We start from the raw sequence: 14425 nt of genomic DNA, 5'->3' as shown, positions 1-14425 counted from the left end.
ATGTCTGAGAGAATGTCCTTCTCCTTCATGCACTCGCTCGGCTGCTGATGGAATGACTGTGTGCGAGACCATGATGGAGGGGTTGTAGCCTCCGCTCACATCCCCATCAGCACCACTGTGCACTCCACGGAGAAGGAGGGGAGGGGGGTAGGGGGTAAATAAACAAAGTGCCCCCCAACATATCACCCTGGGAGCGCGGGATGTGGAATCATGGCTCTAAGACTGACTTGGATTCTCGCTGCTTTCTGCTACATCACAGATTCTACAGGTAAGCGAGGGGACTTTTTTTTTCTTTTGAAAATTGGCGCTTTTCAGATAAATGCCGATGCATCCCCTTTATCCCCCCTCTCCGTTTGGATGGAATTTTAGCTTGCAATGTTGTTTTTTTTAACAAAACCCTGCAATTTGTTAAATTTCCATTATTTTCAACGTCCATTATTTTCAACGCAGTTGCTGCATCAACAGAAATTCTGCAGTGCACACAAGTCCAACACACCCACCCACACACCCACACACACACACCCACCCACCCACACACACACCCACCCACACACACACACACCCACACACACACACACCCACACACCCACCCACACAGCGACGCTCCCACGGTGTTTATTTCCCGAAACCAGTCACATTCTGCGTTGAAATGCAAGATCGATCTCTAATCAGGGTTTATGTATGGCTCGCCGTTAACCTGCCACGCTCTCTTTCTTTAAAGGGTTTATTAACGCCGAGCTACACACAGAGACGCCGGGGAATGAACAGCCGAACGGCAGATCCGTGTTACAGGGAACAGCCAACCCCCAGCGATTAATCCACAGCGTTCACTCGGCAACCGAGATCAAACACGATCGGCTGGACACGAAAATCCGAAATAGCAACATCACTGCTCAGGTAGGTTCCATGCGGTGCCCGCTTTAGAGCAACAAACACCTATGTGTACACATCCCCACCTGGAGAGAGGCATTTCAGCCCTGCTCGGCTGCAGGTGGGTTAAGATTTACATTTTCTTGCCCAAAATAAAGCCTGGTTTTGCAAGATGAGTGGAGGCTGAGCCTCCGGAGAACCGTGCAAAACTCCAACAGAGAGGGCTCAGTAGATGCTGCTCAGAATGTACTTCTACAGAGGAGGGAGGGGCGGCTCGAGATCTCCCATCCATTAGTTAAATAATATTTAATAATTAAAATAACGAGCAGAAGGATTCGTCCATCCCTTCGTGGCGGAGATTTAACGATGGTCAGCGTTAAAGTAGTCTAAGAAAATAACTGCAGATGCTGGTACAAATCGAAGGTATTTATTCACAAAATGCTGGAGTAACTCAGCAGGTCAGGCAGCATCTCAGGAGAGAAGGGTCTCGACCCGAAACATCACCCATTCCTTCTCTCCTGAGATGCTGCCTGACCTGCTGAGTTACTCCAGCATTTTGTGAATAAATACCTTCGGCCAGTGTTAAAGTTCTCGGTAAAAAGCTGTTTAGTTTTCTTCAGCTTTCCAGCCCACAGAATCTACAATGCCCTAAAAATACGCCCATATTATGTTAATATTGTAGTAACATACGTTATAGATGTAACTTTGACCTCATGAAACTGACATTTCTTAATGACACTGTGCACTTTGTTTTCTAGATTATTCATCTGGCACAAGCAAGTTTCCAGATAGATGTGTTCGGTTCATCCTTCATTTTGGATCTAGTTCTAAACCAGTGAGTATTTATCCAGAACAAGTATCAGAAGGACGTTGTTAGAAGAGTGAAACAAATTTAGACCTCAATATCAATAATAGTAGATTCAAATTTAAAAATGAAATTAATCATATTTCTAACATCTGGAGATTTGTAAACTAACAAATAAATTTGGGTTAAAATAAAAAGACAGTGCTGGAGTAACTCAGCGGGTCAGGCAGGATCTCTGGAGAACATGGATAGGTGACCATCTGATGAAAATTCCTGACCCAAAACTTCACCTATACATGTACTCCAGGAATGCTGCCTGACTCGATGAGTTACTCCAGCACTTTGTGCCTTTTTGTGTCAACCTGCATCTGCAGTTTTGTGTTTCCAGTGAATTTGGGTAAATGGGAATGGGAATGAGATTCTGATGTAAATTCAGTGTCCCTCATTACCTTAATGTTCTGGTTTTATCCGGTTTCCTGATATTATTCTCACAAGCATGATGACATTCCTGCTGTGGACAACTAATAGCTCAAAAACGAGCGAACTGCCGGGAGGCTGATGTACAATGCTACACTCAGAGATTGCTCAGAACTTGCATAATATTGGTTGACCCAAAAAACGGTGTTTGCTTTCATTCTGTGTCAAGCATTTCCCTCTTGTCTAAGGCATCCCTGCTATGGAGAAAATAATGTTACTATCTATTCCATCTATCCTCATAATCCTCAATCGGGCGGCACTCGAGTGCAACTAATAGAATTGCTGCCTCATAGCGCCAGATACCCGGGTTCAATCCTGACCTTGAGTGCTGTCTGTGTGGAGTTTGCATGTTCTCCCTCTGACTGCGTGGGTTTCCTCCCACATCTCAAAAGACATATGGGGTTTGCAGGTTAATTGGCCTCTGTAAAACTGCCTCGAGTGTGTAAGGAGTGGATGAGAAAGTGGGATAACATCGAATTAGTGTGAATGGATAATCGATGGTCAGCATGGAATCGGCGGGCCGAAGGGCCTGTTTCCATGCTGTGTCTTTAAACTAATTGCATATACCTATTGGAGGCCACCATATAATCCATATACCTCCATTCCCTGTATGTTCAGGTACCTATCCAAAAGCCTTTATGTGATATACCTGCATGTTGGCTTTCAGTAACTTGTGTAGATACTTGTGTAGATACTTGTGTAGATACTTGTGTAGATACTTGTGTAGATACTTGTGTAGATACTTGTGTAGATACTTGTGTAGATACTTGTGTAGATACTTGTGTAGATACTTGTGTAGATACTTGTCCTGGTTCCTTTAAAGATAACTATTACCCAATCCCTTACCATTTAGTATATACTGTGCCTTTCAGTTCTATGTCCTCACATTTTTCCTTTACATTGCATCTGCCACATTTTTCACCCGTAAACTTCAAATGTAAATGTTATTTATATTAGATTGATTTATTTCACAATACTAATCTTTCAGGGGATAGAGTATTTCAAACTGATGCACATGCAGTGTCTGATTTACAACTAGTCTAGGTGTGGGCCTAAAGAGCAGAGCTGACTAATTTTATTCAATAATAAAAGGAAGTTGTGCAACTTGTTGGTGCTTTTTTTGTTGTTAATATTATCTTGTGTTGGACTGTTTCAAGTTGATAACAGGCTGCACAGAAAATTGGAGAATTGATGGATGACAGATTGAGAGTTTTAGGGAAAACCACTGACAAAATAAAAGATGAGGCCAAGTGTTGACAACAAACATTCGCTGCAGTAGGTTCTATCAAAATCAGAGTCAGGATGTTTTTCCCAGGATAGAAAAAAATCTAAACTAGCGGGCATAACTTTAAAGTGAGAGAGGATAAGCTTATAGGAGATGTGTGGAACAAGTTTCTATTTACATAGAGAGTGGTGAGAGACTGGAACTCGCTGCCAGGGGTGGTGGTGGAGACTGATACAATACTGGCATTTAAGAGACTTTTAGATAGGTACATGGGTCTGCAGGGAATGGGGGGATATGGAATCTGTGCAGGCAGATAAGATTTGGTCGTGGCATCATGTCGGCACAGACATTGTCTGTTGTAAAGTCATGTGATAGGAGCAGAATTAGGCCATTCAGCCCACCAAGTCTACTCCACCATTTAATCATGGCTGATCTATCTAACCTTATTCCCCTGCCTTCTTCCCATAACCCCTGACTAATCAAGAATTTATCTATCTCTGCGTTAAAAATATCCTCTGACTTGGCCTCCACAGCCTTCTGTTGCAAAGAATTCCACAGGTTCACCACCCGCTGACTAAAGAAATTCCTCCTCATCTCCTTTCTAAAGGTACGTCCTTTAATTCTGAGGATATGACCTCTAGTCCTAGACTCTCGCACTAGTGGAAACATCCTCTCCACATCCACTCTATCCAAGCTTTTCACTATTCCATACGTTTCAATGAGGTCCCCCCTCATCCTTTTAAACTCCAATGAGTACAGGCCCAGTGCCATCAAACCCTGTTGTATTTTCAATGAAAAGAGATTGCAGAAGTAAAATAGGAAAGTGGAATAGAAATGAGAGAAATATGGGCCAAACGTTTACAAAAGGGACAAGCTTAAATGGGGCATCCTGGTCAGCATGGATGAGGTGGCCAGCATGGAAGTGCCTGGTACCATGCTATATAATCCTAAGCTTCCATGATTCTAAGTGTGTTGATGTGTGACACATTGTACTGTATATTTAGCTTTTGCAATGGAAAATGACAATTAAAATAGTGGAATATCTTAATTTGCTCAGTGTGTGGACAACAGTTATAATGGGTGACTTCAATCTACATATAGATTGGGTGAACCAAACTGGCAGGGGTGCTGAGGAAGAGGATTTCTTGGAATGTTTGCGAGATGGTTTTCTAAACCAACATGTCGAGGAACCAACGAGAGAGCAGGCCATTCTAGACTGGGTATTGAGTAATGAGGAAGGGTTAGTTAGCAGTCTTGTTGTGCGAGGCCCCTTGGGCAAGAGTGATCATAATATGGTGGAATTCTTCATTAGGATGGAGAGTGACAAAGTCAATACAGAAACAAGTGTTCTGAACTTAAAGAAAGGTAACTTTGAGGGTATGAGGCGAGAATTGTCCAAGATAGACTGGCAATTGATGCTGAAAGGGTTGACGGTGGACATGCAATGGAAGGCATTTAAAGGTTGCATGGATGAACTACAGCAAGTGTTCATCCCAGTTTGGCAAAAGAACAAACCAGGAAAGGCAGTGCATCCATGGCTAACAAGGGAAATCAAGGATAGTATTAAAGATGTACAGGTATGTAGGTTAATTGGCTGGGTAAATGTAAAAATTGTCCCTAGTGGGTGTAGGATAGTGTTAATGTGCGGGGATCGCTGGGCGGCACGGACTTGGAGGGCCGAAAAGGCCTGTTTCCGGCTGTATATATATAATATGATATGATAAAACAAAAGATGAAGCATACAGATTAGCCAGAAAAAGTAGCATACCAGAGGACTGGGAGAAATTCAGAGTCCAGCAGAGGCGGACAAAGGGCTTAATTAGGAAAGGGAAAATAGATTATGAGGGAAAACTGGCCAGGAACATAAAAACTGACTGCAAAAGCTTTTATAGATATGTGAAGAGAAAATGATTAGTTAAGACAAATGTAGGTCCCTTGCAGTCGGAAACAGGTGAATTGATCATAGGGAACAAGGAGATGGCAGACCAATTGAACAAATACTTTGGTTCTGTCTTCACTAAGGAAGACAAACAGTCTGCCGGAAATAGCGGGGGACCGGGGGTCTAATGAGATGGAGGAACTGAGGGAAATCCAGGTTAGTCGGGAAGTGGTGTTAGGTAAATTAAATGGATTAAAGGCAGATAAATCCCCAGAGCCAGATAGGCTGCATCCCAGAGTGCTTAAGGAAGTAGCCTCAGAAATAGTGGATGCATTAGTGATAATTTTTCAAAACTTTTTAGATTCTGGAGTAGTTCCTGAGGACTGGAGGGAAGCTAATGTAACCCCACTTTTTAAAAAGGGAGGGAGAGAGAAAACGGGGAATTATAGACCTGTTAGCCTAACATCGGTAGTGGGGAAAATGCTAGAGTCAGTTATTAAAGATGTGATAGCATCACATTTGGAAAGTGGTGAAATCATCGGACAAAGTCAGCATGGATTTACAAAAGGCAAATCATGTCTGACGAATCTTATAGAATTTTTCGAGGATGTAACCAATAGAGTGGATAAGGGAGAACCAGTCGATGTGTTGTATCTGGACTTTCAGAAGGCCTTCGACAAGGTCCCACATAGGAGATTGGTGTACAAACTTAAAGCACACGGTATTGAGGGTTCAGTGTTGAGGTGGATAGAAAATTGGTTGGCGGACAGGAAGCAAAGAGTAGGAATAAACGGGTCCTTTTTGGAATGGCAGGCAGTGACTAGTGGGGTACCGCAAGGCTCAGTGCTGGGACCCCAGTTATTTACAGTGTATATTAATGATTTGGACGAGGGAATTGAATGCAACATCTCTAAGTTTGCGGATGACACGAAGCTGGGTGGCAGTGTTAGCTGCGAGGAGGATGCTAGGAGGCTGCAGAGTGACTTGGATAGATTAAGCGAGTGGGCAAATGCATGGCAGATGCAATATAATGTGGATAAATGTGAGGTTATCCACTTTGGCGGCAAGAACAGGAAAGCAGAGTATTACCTGAATGGTGACCGATTAGGAGAAGGGGAGATGCAACGTGACCTGGGTGTCATGGTGCACCAGTCATTGAAAGCAAGCGTGCAGGTGCAGCAGGCAGTGAAGAAAGCGAATGGTATGCTGGCATTCATAGCAAGAGGATTTGAGTTTAGGAGCAGGGAGGTTCTACTGCAGTTGTACAGGGCATTGGTGAGATCGCACCTGGAGTATTGTGTGCAGTTTTGGTCTCCTAATCTGAGGAAAGACGTTCTTGCCTTAGAGGGAGTACAGAGAAGGTTCACCAGATTGATCCCTGGGATGGCGGGACTTTCATATGAAGAAAAACTGGATAGACTAGGCTTGTACTCGCTGGAATTTAGAAGACTGAGAGGGGATCTTATAGAAACATATAAAATTCTTAAGGGGTTGGAGAGGCTAGATGCGGGAAGATTGTTCCCGATGTTGGAGTCCAGAACCAGGGGTCACAGCTTAAGGATAAGGGGGAAGTCTTTTAGGACCGAGATGAGAAAACATTTTTTCACACAGAGAGTGGTGAGTCTGTGGAATTCTCTGCCACAGAAGGTAGTTGAGGCCAGTTCATTGGCTATATTTAAGAGGGAGTTAGATGTGGCCCTTGTGGCTAAAGGGATCAGGGGGTACGGAGAGAAGGCAGGTACAGGTTACTGAGCTGGATGATCAGCCATGATCATATTGAATGGCGGTGCAGGCTCGAAGGGCCGAATGGCCTACTCCTGCACCTATTTTCTATGTTTTCTATGTTTCTAACAGACAATGGACAATAGATAATAGGTGCAGGAGTAGGCCATTCGGCCCTTTGAGCCAGCACTGTAGGAAGGAACTGCAGATGCTAGTATGCACTGAAGATAGACACAAATTGCTGGAGTTAATTTGCTCATTCTTCTCATTTTACTCGGGCATGTTTTGCACTCAGAGCTATTCAAACCTTTGATTTGAATATAATTTGTTGATTTTGTGATCCTTGAAGAGCACAAATAAATAGTCCTGGGATGAGCAAATAGCTTAAAATTGGTGGGAAAATTCCTTCATTGTTCCTACTGTCAAAGTTCACTGTGATATAATTAAAAAATGATCCAAACTATTATTATTTGATAAGATTTAATAGCGCAGTTATTTTGGACTCTCAGATTTATATAAGAACATAAGTCTTCCCTTCATGTAACGAGCTGCCTATAGTTCATCTGTGGTTTGGGGGATGTTACACTTCCAAAAAAGTTGTATCAGGGTGCCTTCTGCTTCTGACAATGGAAGCAGAGTACATGAAGCACATGCTTCCCAACTGCACAAAATGACACAAAGTGCAGGAGTAATTCAGCAGGTCGGGTAGTATCTCTGGAGGACATGCATTGGTGACGTTTCATGTTGGGACTCTTCAGATTGCATCTGTAACTCCAGACATTATTCATGTCCCCCAGCGATGCTGTCTGACCTGCTGAGTTATATGCAACATAAATAAATAACACAGGACAACACGGTGGTACAGCTGGAAGAGCTGCTGCCTCCCAGTCCAAGAGTCCCAGCTGCGATCCTGACCGCGGCTGCTGTCTGGGTGGAGTTTGCACGTTATCCCTGTGATCCTGTGGATTTCCCCCAGCTCCTCTTGATCCCTCCTGCATCCCAAGGCTTGTAGATCAATTGGCTTATAAATTGCCCTAATTGCCCTAAAGGGAGTGGATGTGAAAGTGGGATAACATAGAACTAGTGTGAACTGTTGATCGATGGTTGGCGTGGGCTTGGTGGGCTGAAAGACCTATTTCCATGCTGTTTAACTAAACTACACTAAACTAAACCAGACATTCATTTCATTGAAAAGAATGATCCTTAGCTTGCTTTTGGACAGTTTTGCCCACAGCTCCATTTCCCACAATCTCTGTACATTTTCATTATGTAGCTCAGTGAAGCAAATTCCATTTCACACAGATAAATCAAGAAAATGTGCACACAATTTAACCATCATATGGGATATCCCAGAGACTTCTCTTCAAACTGATGGCCAGAACCGATGAAAAGGATTAACCTGAAAATCATCTCTTGAACATTACCAGCAGCGTCGTCAGAATTATTTTTACAGCATTTGGCTTATGTTGCAAGGTTATAAAATGAGTAGAAGTCCAGAATTTTATTCACTTTTTTAATAAAGTATTTTGTGAACTGTTGCAGTTATGTCCAATGCCCATTACCACACTGCTTACTTCCATACCTATCATTTATTCATGTTTTGGGATCTGACTCTCACTGGCTTGCATTTATTGTTGATCCCCAACTGCACGTGAGAAGGTGATGGGAAGCCATCTTCTTGAACTGCTGCAGTCTGTTTGGTGAATTCTTCTGTGGTGTTATTGGACTGTGAGTCCCATTTCGATTTAGACACTGCACCAGTGTTTAGTTCAGTTTGACTTAGAGATCCAGTGCAGAAACAGGCCCTTTGGCCCACCGAATCCGTGCGGACCAGCGATCCGTATCTACCAGCACTATCCTACACACTAGGGACAATTTACAATCTTTACCGATGACAATTAACCTACAAACCTGTGCTTCTTCAGAGTGTGGGAGGAAACGGGAGCACACAGGGAAAACTCACGCGGTCATGGGAAGAACGTAAAGACTCCGTACAGACAGCACCCGTAGTCAGGATGGAACCTGGGTCTCTGGTGCTGTGAGGCAGCAAGTCTACCGCTGCGCCACCGTGCCCACTGTGCAAGTGATTTATATCTGAATCAGCTCTGTGCATAATGTGGAGGGGAAGCTCCGAGTTCCTTTGCCATAGTCTATGACCGAGGCCCCGGGTGTGGAAGCCGCTGACAGAGGCACCTGGTGCGAAACACCAGTGTATTCTGAAGTGACGTACACTGTGCAAATGTCATGGAGGTAATGAATGTTTAGGTTGTTCTAAGGGGACCTGCCAAGTGGTTGCTTTGCTTTGATGGTGTCAAGCTTGAGTGTTACTGGAGTGTTACTCATTCAGCAACGCGAAGAGCATTCCATTGGACTGCTATTCATATTTCCTTATGATGTAGAAGAAGACCATTCAGCCCATTGAATCCATGCCAGTTCTCAGAGCCAACCCATCAATCTCATTCCCCACTTATTTCCCAGAATATGAATCTCTATTGCCTATTAACCACACCTGTTGTTCCTACCACCCAATTACACTGACGGTAATTTACAGTTGGCAATAAACATGGGGGCAGGACAGTGGTGCAGCGGGTAGAGCTGCTGCCTCATGGCGCCAGAGACCCGGGTTCGATCTTGACCTCAGGTGCTGTCTGTGTGGAGTTTGCACGTTTCTTCCAGGTGCTCCAGTTACCTCCAAAATCCCAAAGATGTGCAGGTAGGTTCATTGGTCTCTGTATGTTGCCTCTAGTGGGTAGGGAGTGGATGCAAAAGTGGGAGATCGATGGTCGGCATGGACTTGGTGGGCCGAATGGCTACTAACCTATTGTGCTGCCCTCAGATGCTCTAAAAGCTCAGAGGCATCAGAGTGTGAGCCATTCACCAGGATTCCCAGCCTCTGACCTGTGCTTCCAGCCACAGTATTAGTGTAGCAGGTGAGACTAAGCTTCTGGTCAATGGTGGAGGGCATGGTGATGGTAATACATGGAGTTTAGAAGGATGAGAGGGGATCTTATAGAAACGTGTAAAATTATAAAAGGACTGGACAAGCTAGATGCAGGAAAAATGTTCCCAGTGTTGGGGGAGTCCAGAACCAGGGGCCACAGTCTAAGAATAAAGGGGAGGCCATTCAAAACTGAGGTGAGAAAAAACCTTTTCACCCAGAGAGTTGTGAATTTGTGGAATTCTCTGGCACAGAAGGCAGTAAAAACCAATTCACTGGATGAATTTAAAAGAGAGTTAGATAGAGCTCTAGGGGATAGTGGAATCAAGGGATATGGGAGAAGTTGGGCACAGGTTACTGATTGTGGATGATCAGCCATGATCACAATGAATGGCAGTGCTGGCTTGAGGGGCCAAATGACCTCCTTCTGCACTTATTTTCTATGTTTCTATGTTAGTTTCAAGGATAGGGGCTTAGACTTGTTCTTTTTGGAAGCGATCACTACCTATCACTGAACCAAGCAAATGAATCCCGTGGTGTGAATGTTATTATTTGACATTATCCACCTATGCCTGAATGTTATCTAGGTCTTGCTGCAGGCTGGCACGGACTGCTTCGTTACATGAGGAACTGTGATTTGAACTCGCATCAAACTCCCACAAACAAGGGGCGGCACAGTGGCGCAGCAGGTAGAGCTGCTGCCTCACAGTGCCAGAGACCCAGGTTCTATCTTGACTAAGGCTGCTGTCTGTGTGGTGTTTGCACGTTCTCCATGTGACTACATGGGTTTCCTCCCACATCCCAAAGACGTGTAGGTTTGTACGTTAATTGGACTCTGTAATTTGTCCTTAGTGTGCCGTGAGTGGGTATGAAAGTTTGATAATGTAGAGCTAGTGTGAACGTTGATCGATGTGGACTCGGTGAGCTGAAGGGCCTGTTTCTGTGCTGTATCAATCAATCAATCCTATCTCTATTTCTGAACCCGTGATGGAAATTGTCAATGATGAAACAACTAAAGGATGGTTGGAACCAGGACACAATGCTGAGTAACTCCTGTGATGATGGGATGATTGATCTCCAAGTTCATAACCCTATTCCTTTGAGTGTAACTCTGACCACAGTGGTGTTTTCCTCTTGATGCCCATTAACTTCAGTTTAACCAGGGATACTTGTTGCACCTTTCAGTTAAACGCTGTCTTGATATCCAGGGCAGTCCATCCCACCTCACCTCTGGGATTTGAAACTTTGTTCTAGTTTTAGAGCAAACATGTAATGTGGTCTGGCCAGGCTTTGTCCCCTCCTCATCTCTCTTCCAGTTCCCCTCCCCCCCCCCTCACTACAATCAGTCTGAAGCAGGGTCCTGATCTAAAAAGTCGTCGATCCATGTTCTCCAGGGATGCTGCCTGACCCGCTGAGTTACTCTGGCATTTTGTGTCTTACTTTTTCCTAGAGCTGAGGTAGTTCTGACAAAACTCAAACTGCATCAGTTGAGGCTGGGACTATCCCATCGTTTAAGAAACAGTTAGACAGGTACATGGATAGGACAGGTTTGGAGGGATATGGGCCAAGTGCAGGCAGGTGGGACTAGTGTAGCTGGGACTTGCTATTGAGGGCGTGCAGCGTAGGTTTACTAGGTTAATTCCCGGAATGGCGGGACTGTCATATGTTGAATGACTGGAGCGACTAGGATTGTATACGCAGGAATTTAGAAGGATGAGAGGAGATCCTATCAAAACGTATAAGATTATTAAGGGGTTGGACACGTTAGAGGCAGGAAACATGTTCCCAATTTTGGGGGAGTCCAGAACAAGGGGCCACAGTTTAAGAATAAGGGGTAGGCAATTTAGAACTGAGATGAGGAAAACCCTTTTCAGTCAGAGAGTTATGAATCTGTGGAATTCTCTGCCTCAGAAGGCAGTGGAGGCCAATTCTCTGAATGCATTCAAGAGAGAGCTAGATAGAGCTCTTGAGGGGGGTTGGGGAGAAGGCAGGAATTGGGTACTGATTGAGAATGATCAGCCATGATCACATTGAATGGCGGTGCTGGCTCGAAGGGCCGAATGGCCTCCTCCTGCCCCTATTGTCTATTGTCTATTGACATGTTGGCCAGTGTGGGCAAGTTGGGCCGAAGGGCCTGTTTCCACGCTCTATGACTCTATAACTCCATGATCAATCAAGATAACTTTCCACTTTGTCAGGTAAATGCCATTATAATTGGATAGGAGCAGTATAGCAAGAAACATAAGTAGTTCTGGAGTGCAAGGTTTCAGTATTACCACTGGAATGATATTTAGAGACATTGAGTGGTGCAGCTTAGAAACAAGTCCCATAGCCTCCTGAGTTTGTGCCAACCATCAACCATCCATTTACACTAATCCTACATTGATTCGATATATATATTGATCGAAAGATGCAGCACAGAGGCAGCTTTTTGGCTCCCCACATTGATTACCGATGATTCACATTACTTCTGTGTTATCCCACTTTTGCATCCACTGTCTACATACTATGGGCAATTTACAGATGGCTAATTAACCTACAAACCCACACAACATCAGGGAGGGAGGAAACCGGAGCACCCAGAGGAAACCCATGCAGCCACAGGGAGAACGTACAAACTCCACACAGACAGCACCCAAGGTCAGGATAGAGCCCTGGTCTCCTGCGCTGTGATGCAATGGGTCTAGGAACAGCCTCACAGTATTAACCCAGCAGTATTGGGTACTCTTATCTGTTTCACCCAGAGAGTTGTGAATGTGAAATTCTCTGCCTCAGAAGGCAGTGGAGGCCAATTCACTGGATGTTTTCAAGAGAGAGTTAGATTTAGCTCTTAGGGCTAAAGTAATCAAGGTAAATGGGGACAAAGCAGAAACGGGGTACTGATTTTAGATGATCAGCCATGATCATAGTGAACGGCGGTGCTGGCTTGAAGGGCTGAATGGCCTACTCCAGCACCTATGTTCCTATGTTTCTTTATATTATGTGAATCAAATTAGTAGAGGAGATACGAGACTGCAGATGCTGGAATCTTGAGGAAAACACAAAGTGCTGGAATGACTCAACGGGTCAGGAAGCATCTGTGGAGGTGGAGGGACTGGATAAGTAACGTTTCGGGTCGGGACCCTTCTTCAGACTGCCAGTCGAAAAGGGACCCAACCTGAAACATTGTTCATGCATTTCCTCCCGAGATGCTGCCTGACCGGCTGAGTTACTCCAGCACTTTAACATTTAAATCAGCTGAGGGCCAGTTTCTGGGGTGATACTGTGCTCAGGAAGAAGCTGAGGTGCATCATCTATTTGACACATCTGGCTGACCGCGGTTGGAAATGCTTCAGTCTTGCCTGCAGTGCTCACATGCTGTGACCCACCAGTACTGAGAATGAGGACCCTTGTGGAGCTCCTGTTCAGCGTTTAATTGTATATTACTGCTCGTTACTAGATGCGGTAGGATTGCAGAGATTTGACGTGACCCATTGACTATGACATCTAGCTCTGCCAATCGCCACGCGTTGTGCTGGTTTAATGTATATTGGTCCTGTCTTCTCGCTTCACTGGGTTAACTCCTGACCAGTTTTAGTTACACCCTGAATATCCCAGTTTTAGGTACACATGGCATGTACACATGGCATGACATGTGCATTCCTCTCTGAACCAGGTTTGAAACCCTGGCTTGATGATAAACGTAAAGTGCAGGAGATGCTGTGTTGTGAGGATACATCTTGTGTGGATGTACATTTCTGCTGCTTTTGATGATCCACAGTACCTGCTGCAAGCTGCCAGCTGTGTTCTGGGCCTATCGTTTAGCACAATGGCAGAGCCACTCCACACCATGCACTGTGTCTTTGGGTTAAAGCTAGGACTTCACTTCCAGAGCAATTATGTTGTGATCACCACTGTAAAGCTCTCATGGGCAGCTGGATCTGCTTGAGTAGATGATGAAGGATGTAATCAAGTCAGTAATCTCTCGTTCATTCATTCACTGCCTGCCACAGACCCAACCTGGCAGCTTCCATCCGTAGAACTCAACCTCTTGGTCACTGATTGTGTTGCCAACCAACTTTAGTTCTTAACTTAGTTCAGTTTAGTTTAGAGATACAGCTGAGAAACAGGCCCTTTGGCCCACCGAGTCCGCACCGACCAGCAATCCCCGCATTCTAACAATATCCTACACACACAATGGACAATTTACAATTTTACCAAGTCAATTAGCCTACAAACCTGTACGTCTTTGGAGTGTGGGAGGAAACCGGAGCACCAGGGGAAAACCCACACGGTCACGGGGAGAACGTACAAACTCCGTACAGAGAACACCCATAGTGCAGCAGCAACTCTACCACCACCCTGCCACCCTAACTCTTGGTGATGGGCATTGTAATCTCCCACTTGAGTAAGTTGTGTGCAGTTATTACATCAGTGCTCTTCCAAGTGCTGTTCAATATGGAGGGGCACTGATTCATAGCTGAGGGAGGGAGGTAGATTATTGTTCAAAAGAGGTTTCCTTGTCGGTAG

General features: G+C 44.7%; 1 protein-coding gene across 5 annotated transcripts in view; it reads left to right on the top strand.

Annotated features, from left to right (window-relative positions):
* Window positions 1-14425, top strand: part of adam11 (ADAM metallopeptidase domain 11) — a 159152-nt gene continuing 144727 nt past the window's right edge. For all 5 annotated transcript variants that reach the window (XM_078424546.1, XM_078424550.1, XM_078424548.1 and 2 more), the window contains exons 1-3: window positions 1-268; window positions 722-897; window positions 1629-1705. In XM_078424546.1, coding sequence (XP_078280672.1) covers window positions 211-268; window positions 722-897; window positions 1629-1705 — 311 coding nt within the window. In that variant the 5' untranslated portion in view covers window positions 1-210. The remainder of the gene's footprint in view (window positions 269-721; window positions 898-1628; window positions 1706-14425) is intronic.

The sequence above is a fragment of the Rhinoraja longicauda genome, chromosome 29 (assembly GCF_053455715.1).
Source record: "Rhinoraja longicauda isolate Sanriku21f chromosome 29, sRhiLon1.1, whole genome shotgun sequence".
In the NCBI taxonomy this organism is placed as follows: Eukaryota; Metazoa; Chordata; class Chondrichthyes; order Rajiformes; family Arhynchobatidae; genus Rhinoraja; species Rhinoraja longicauda.
This window is presented reverse-complemented; position numbering and strand designations above follow the sequence as displayed.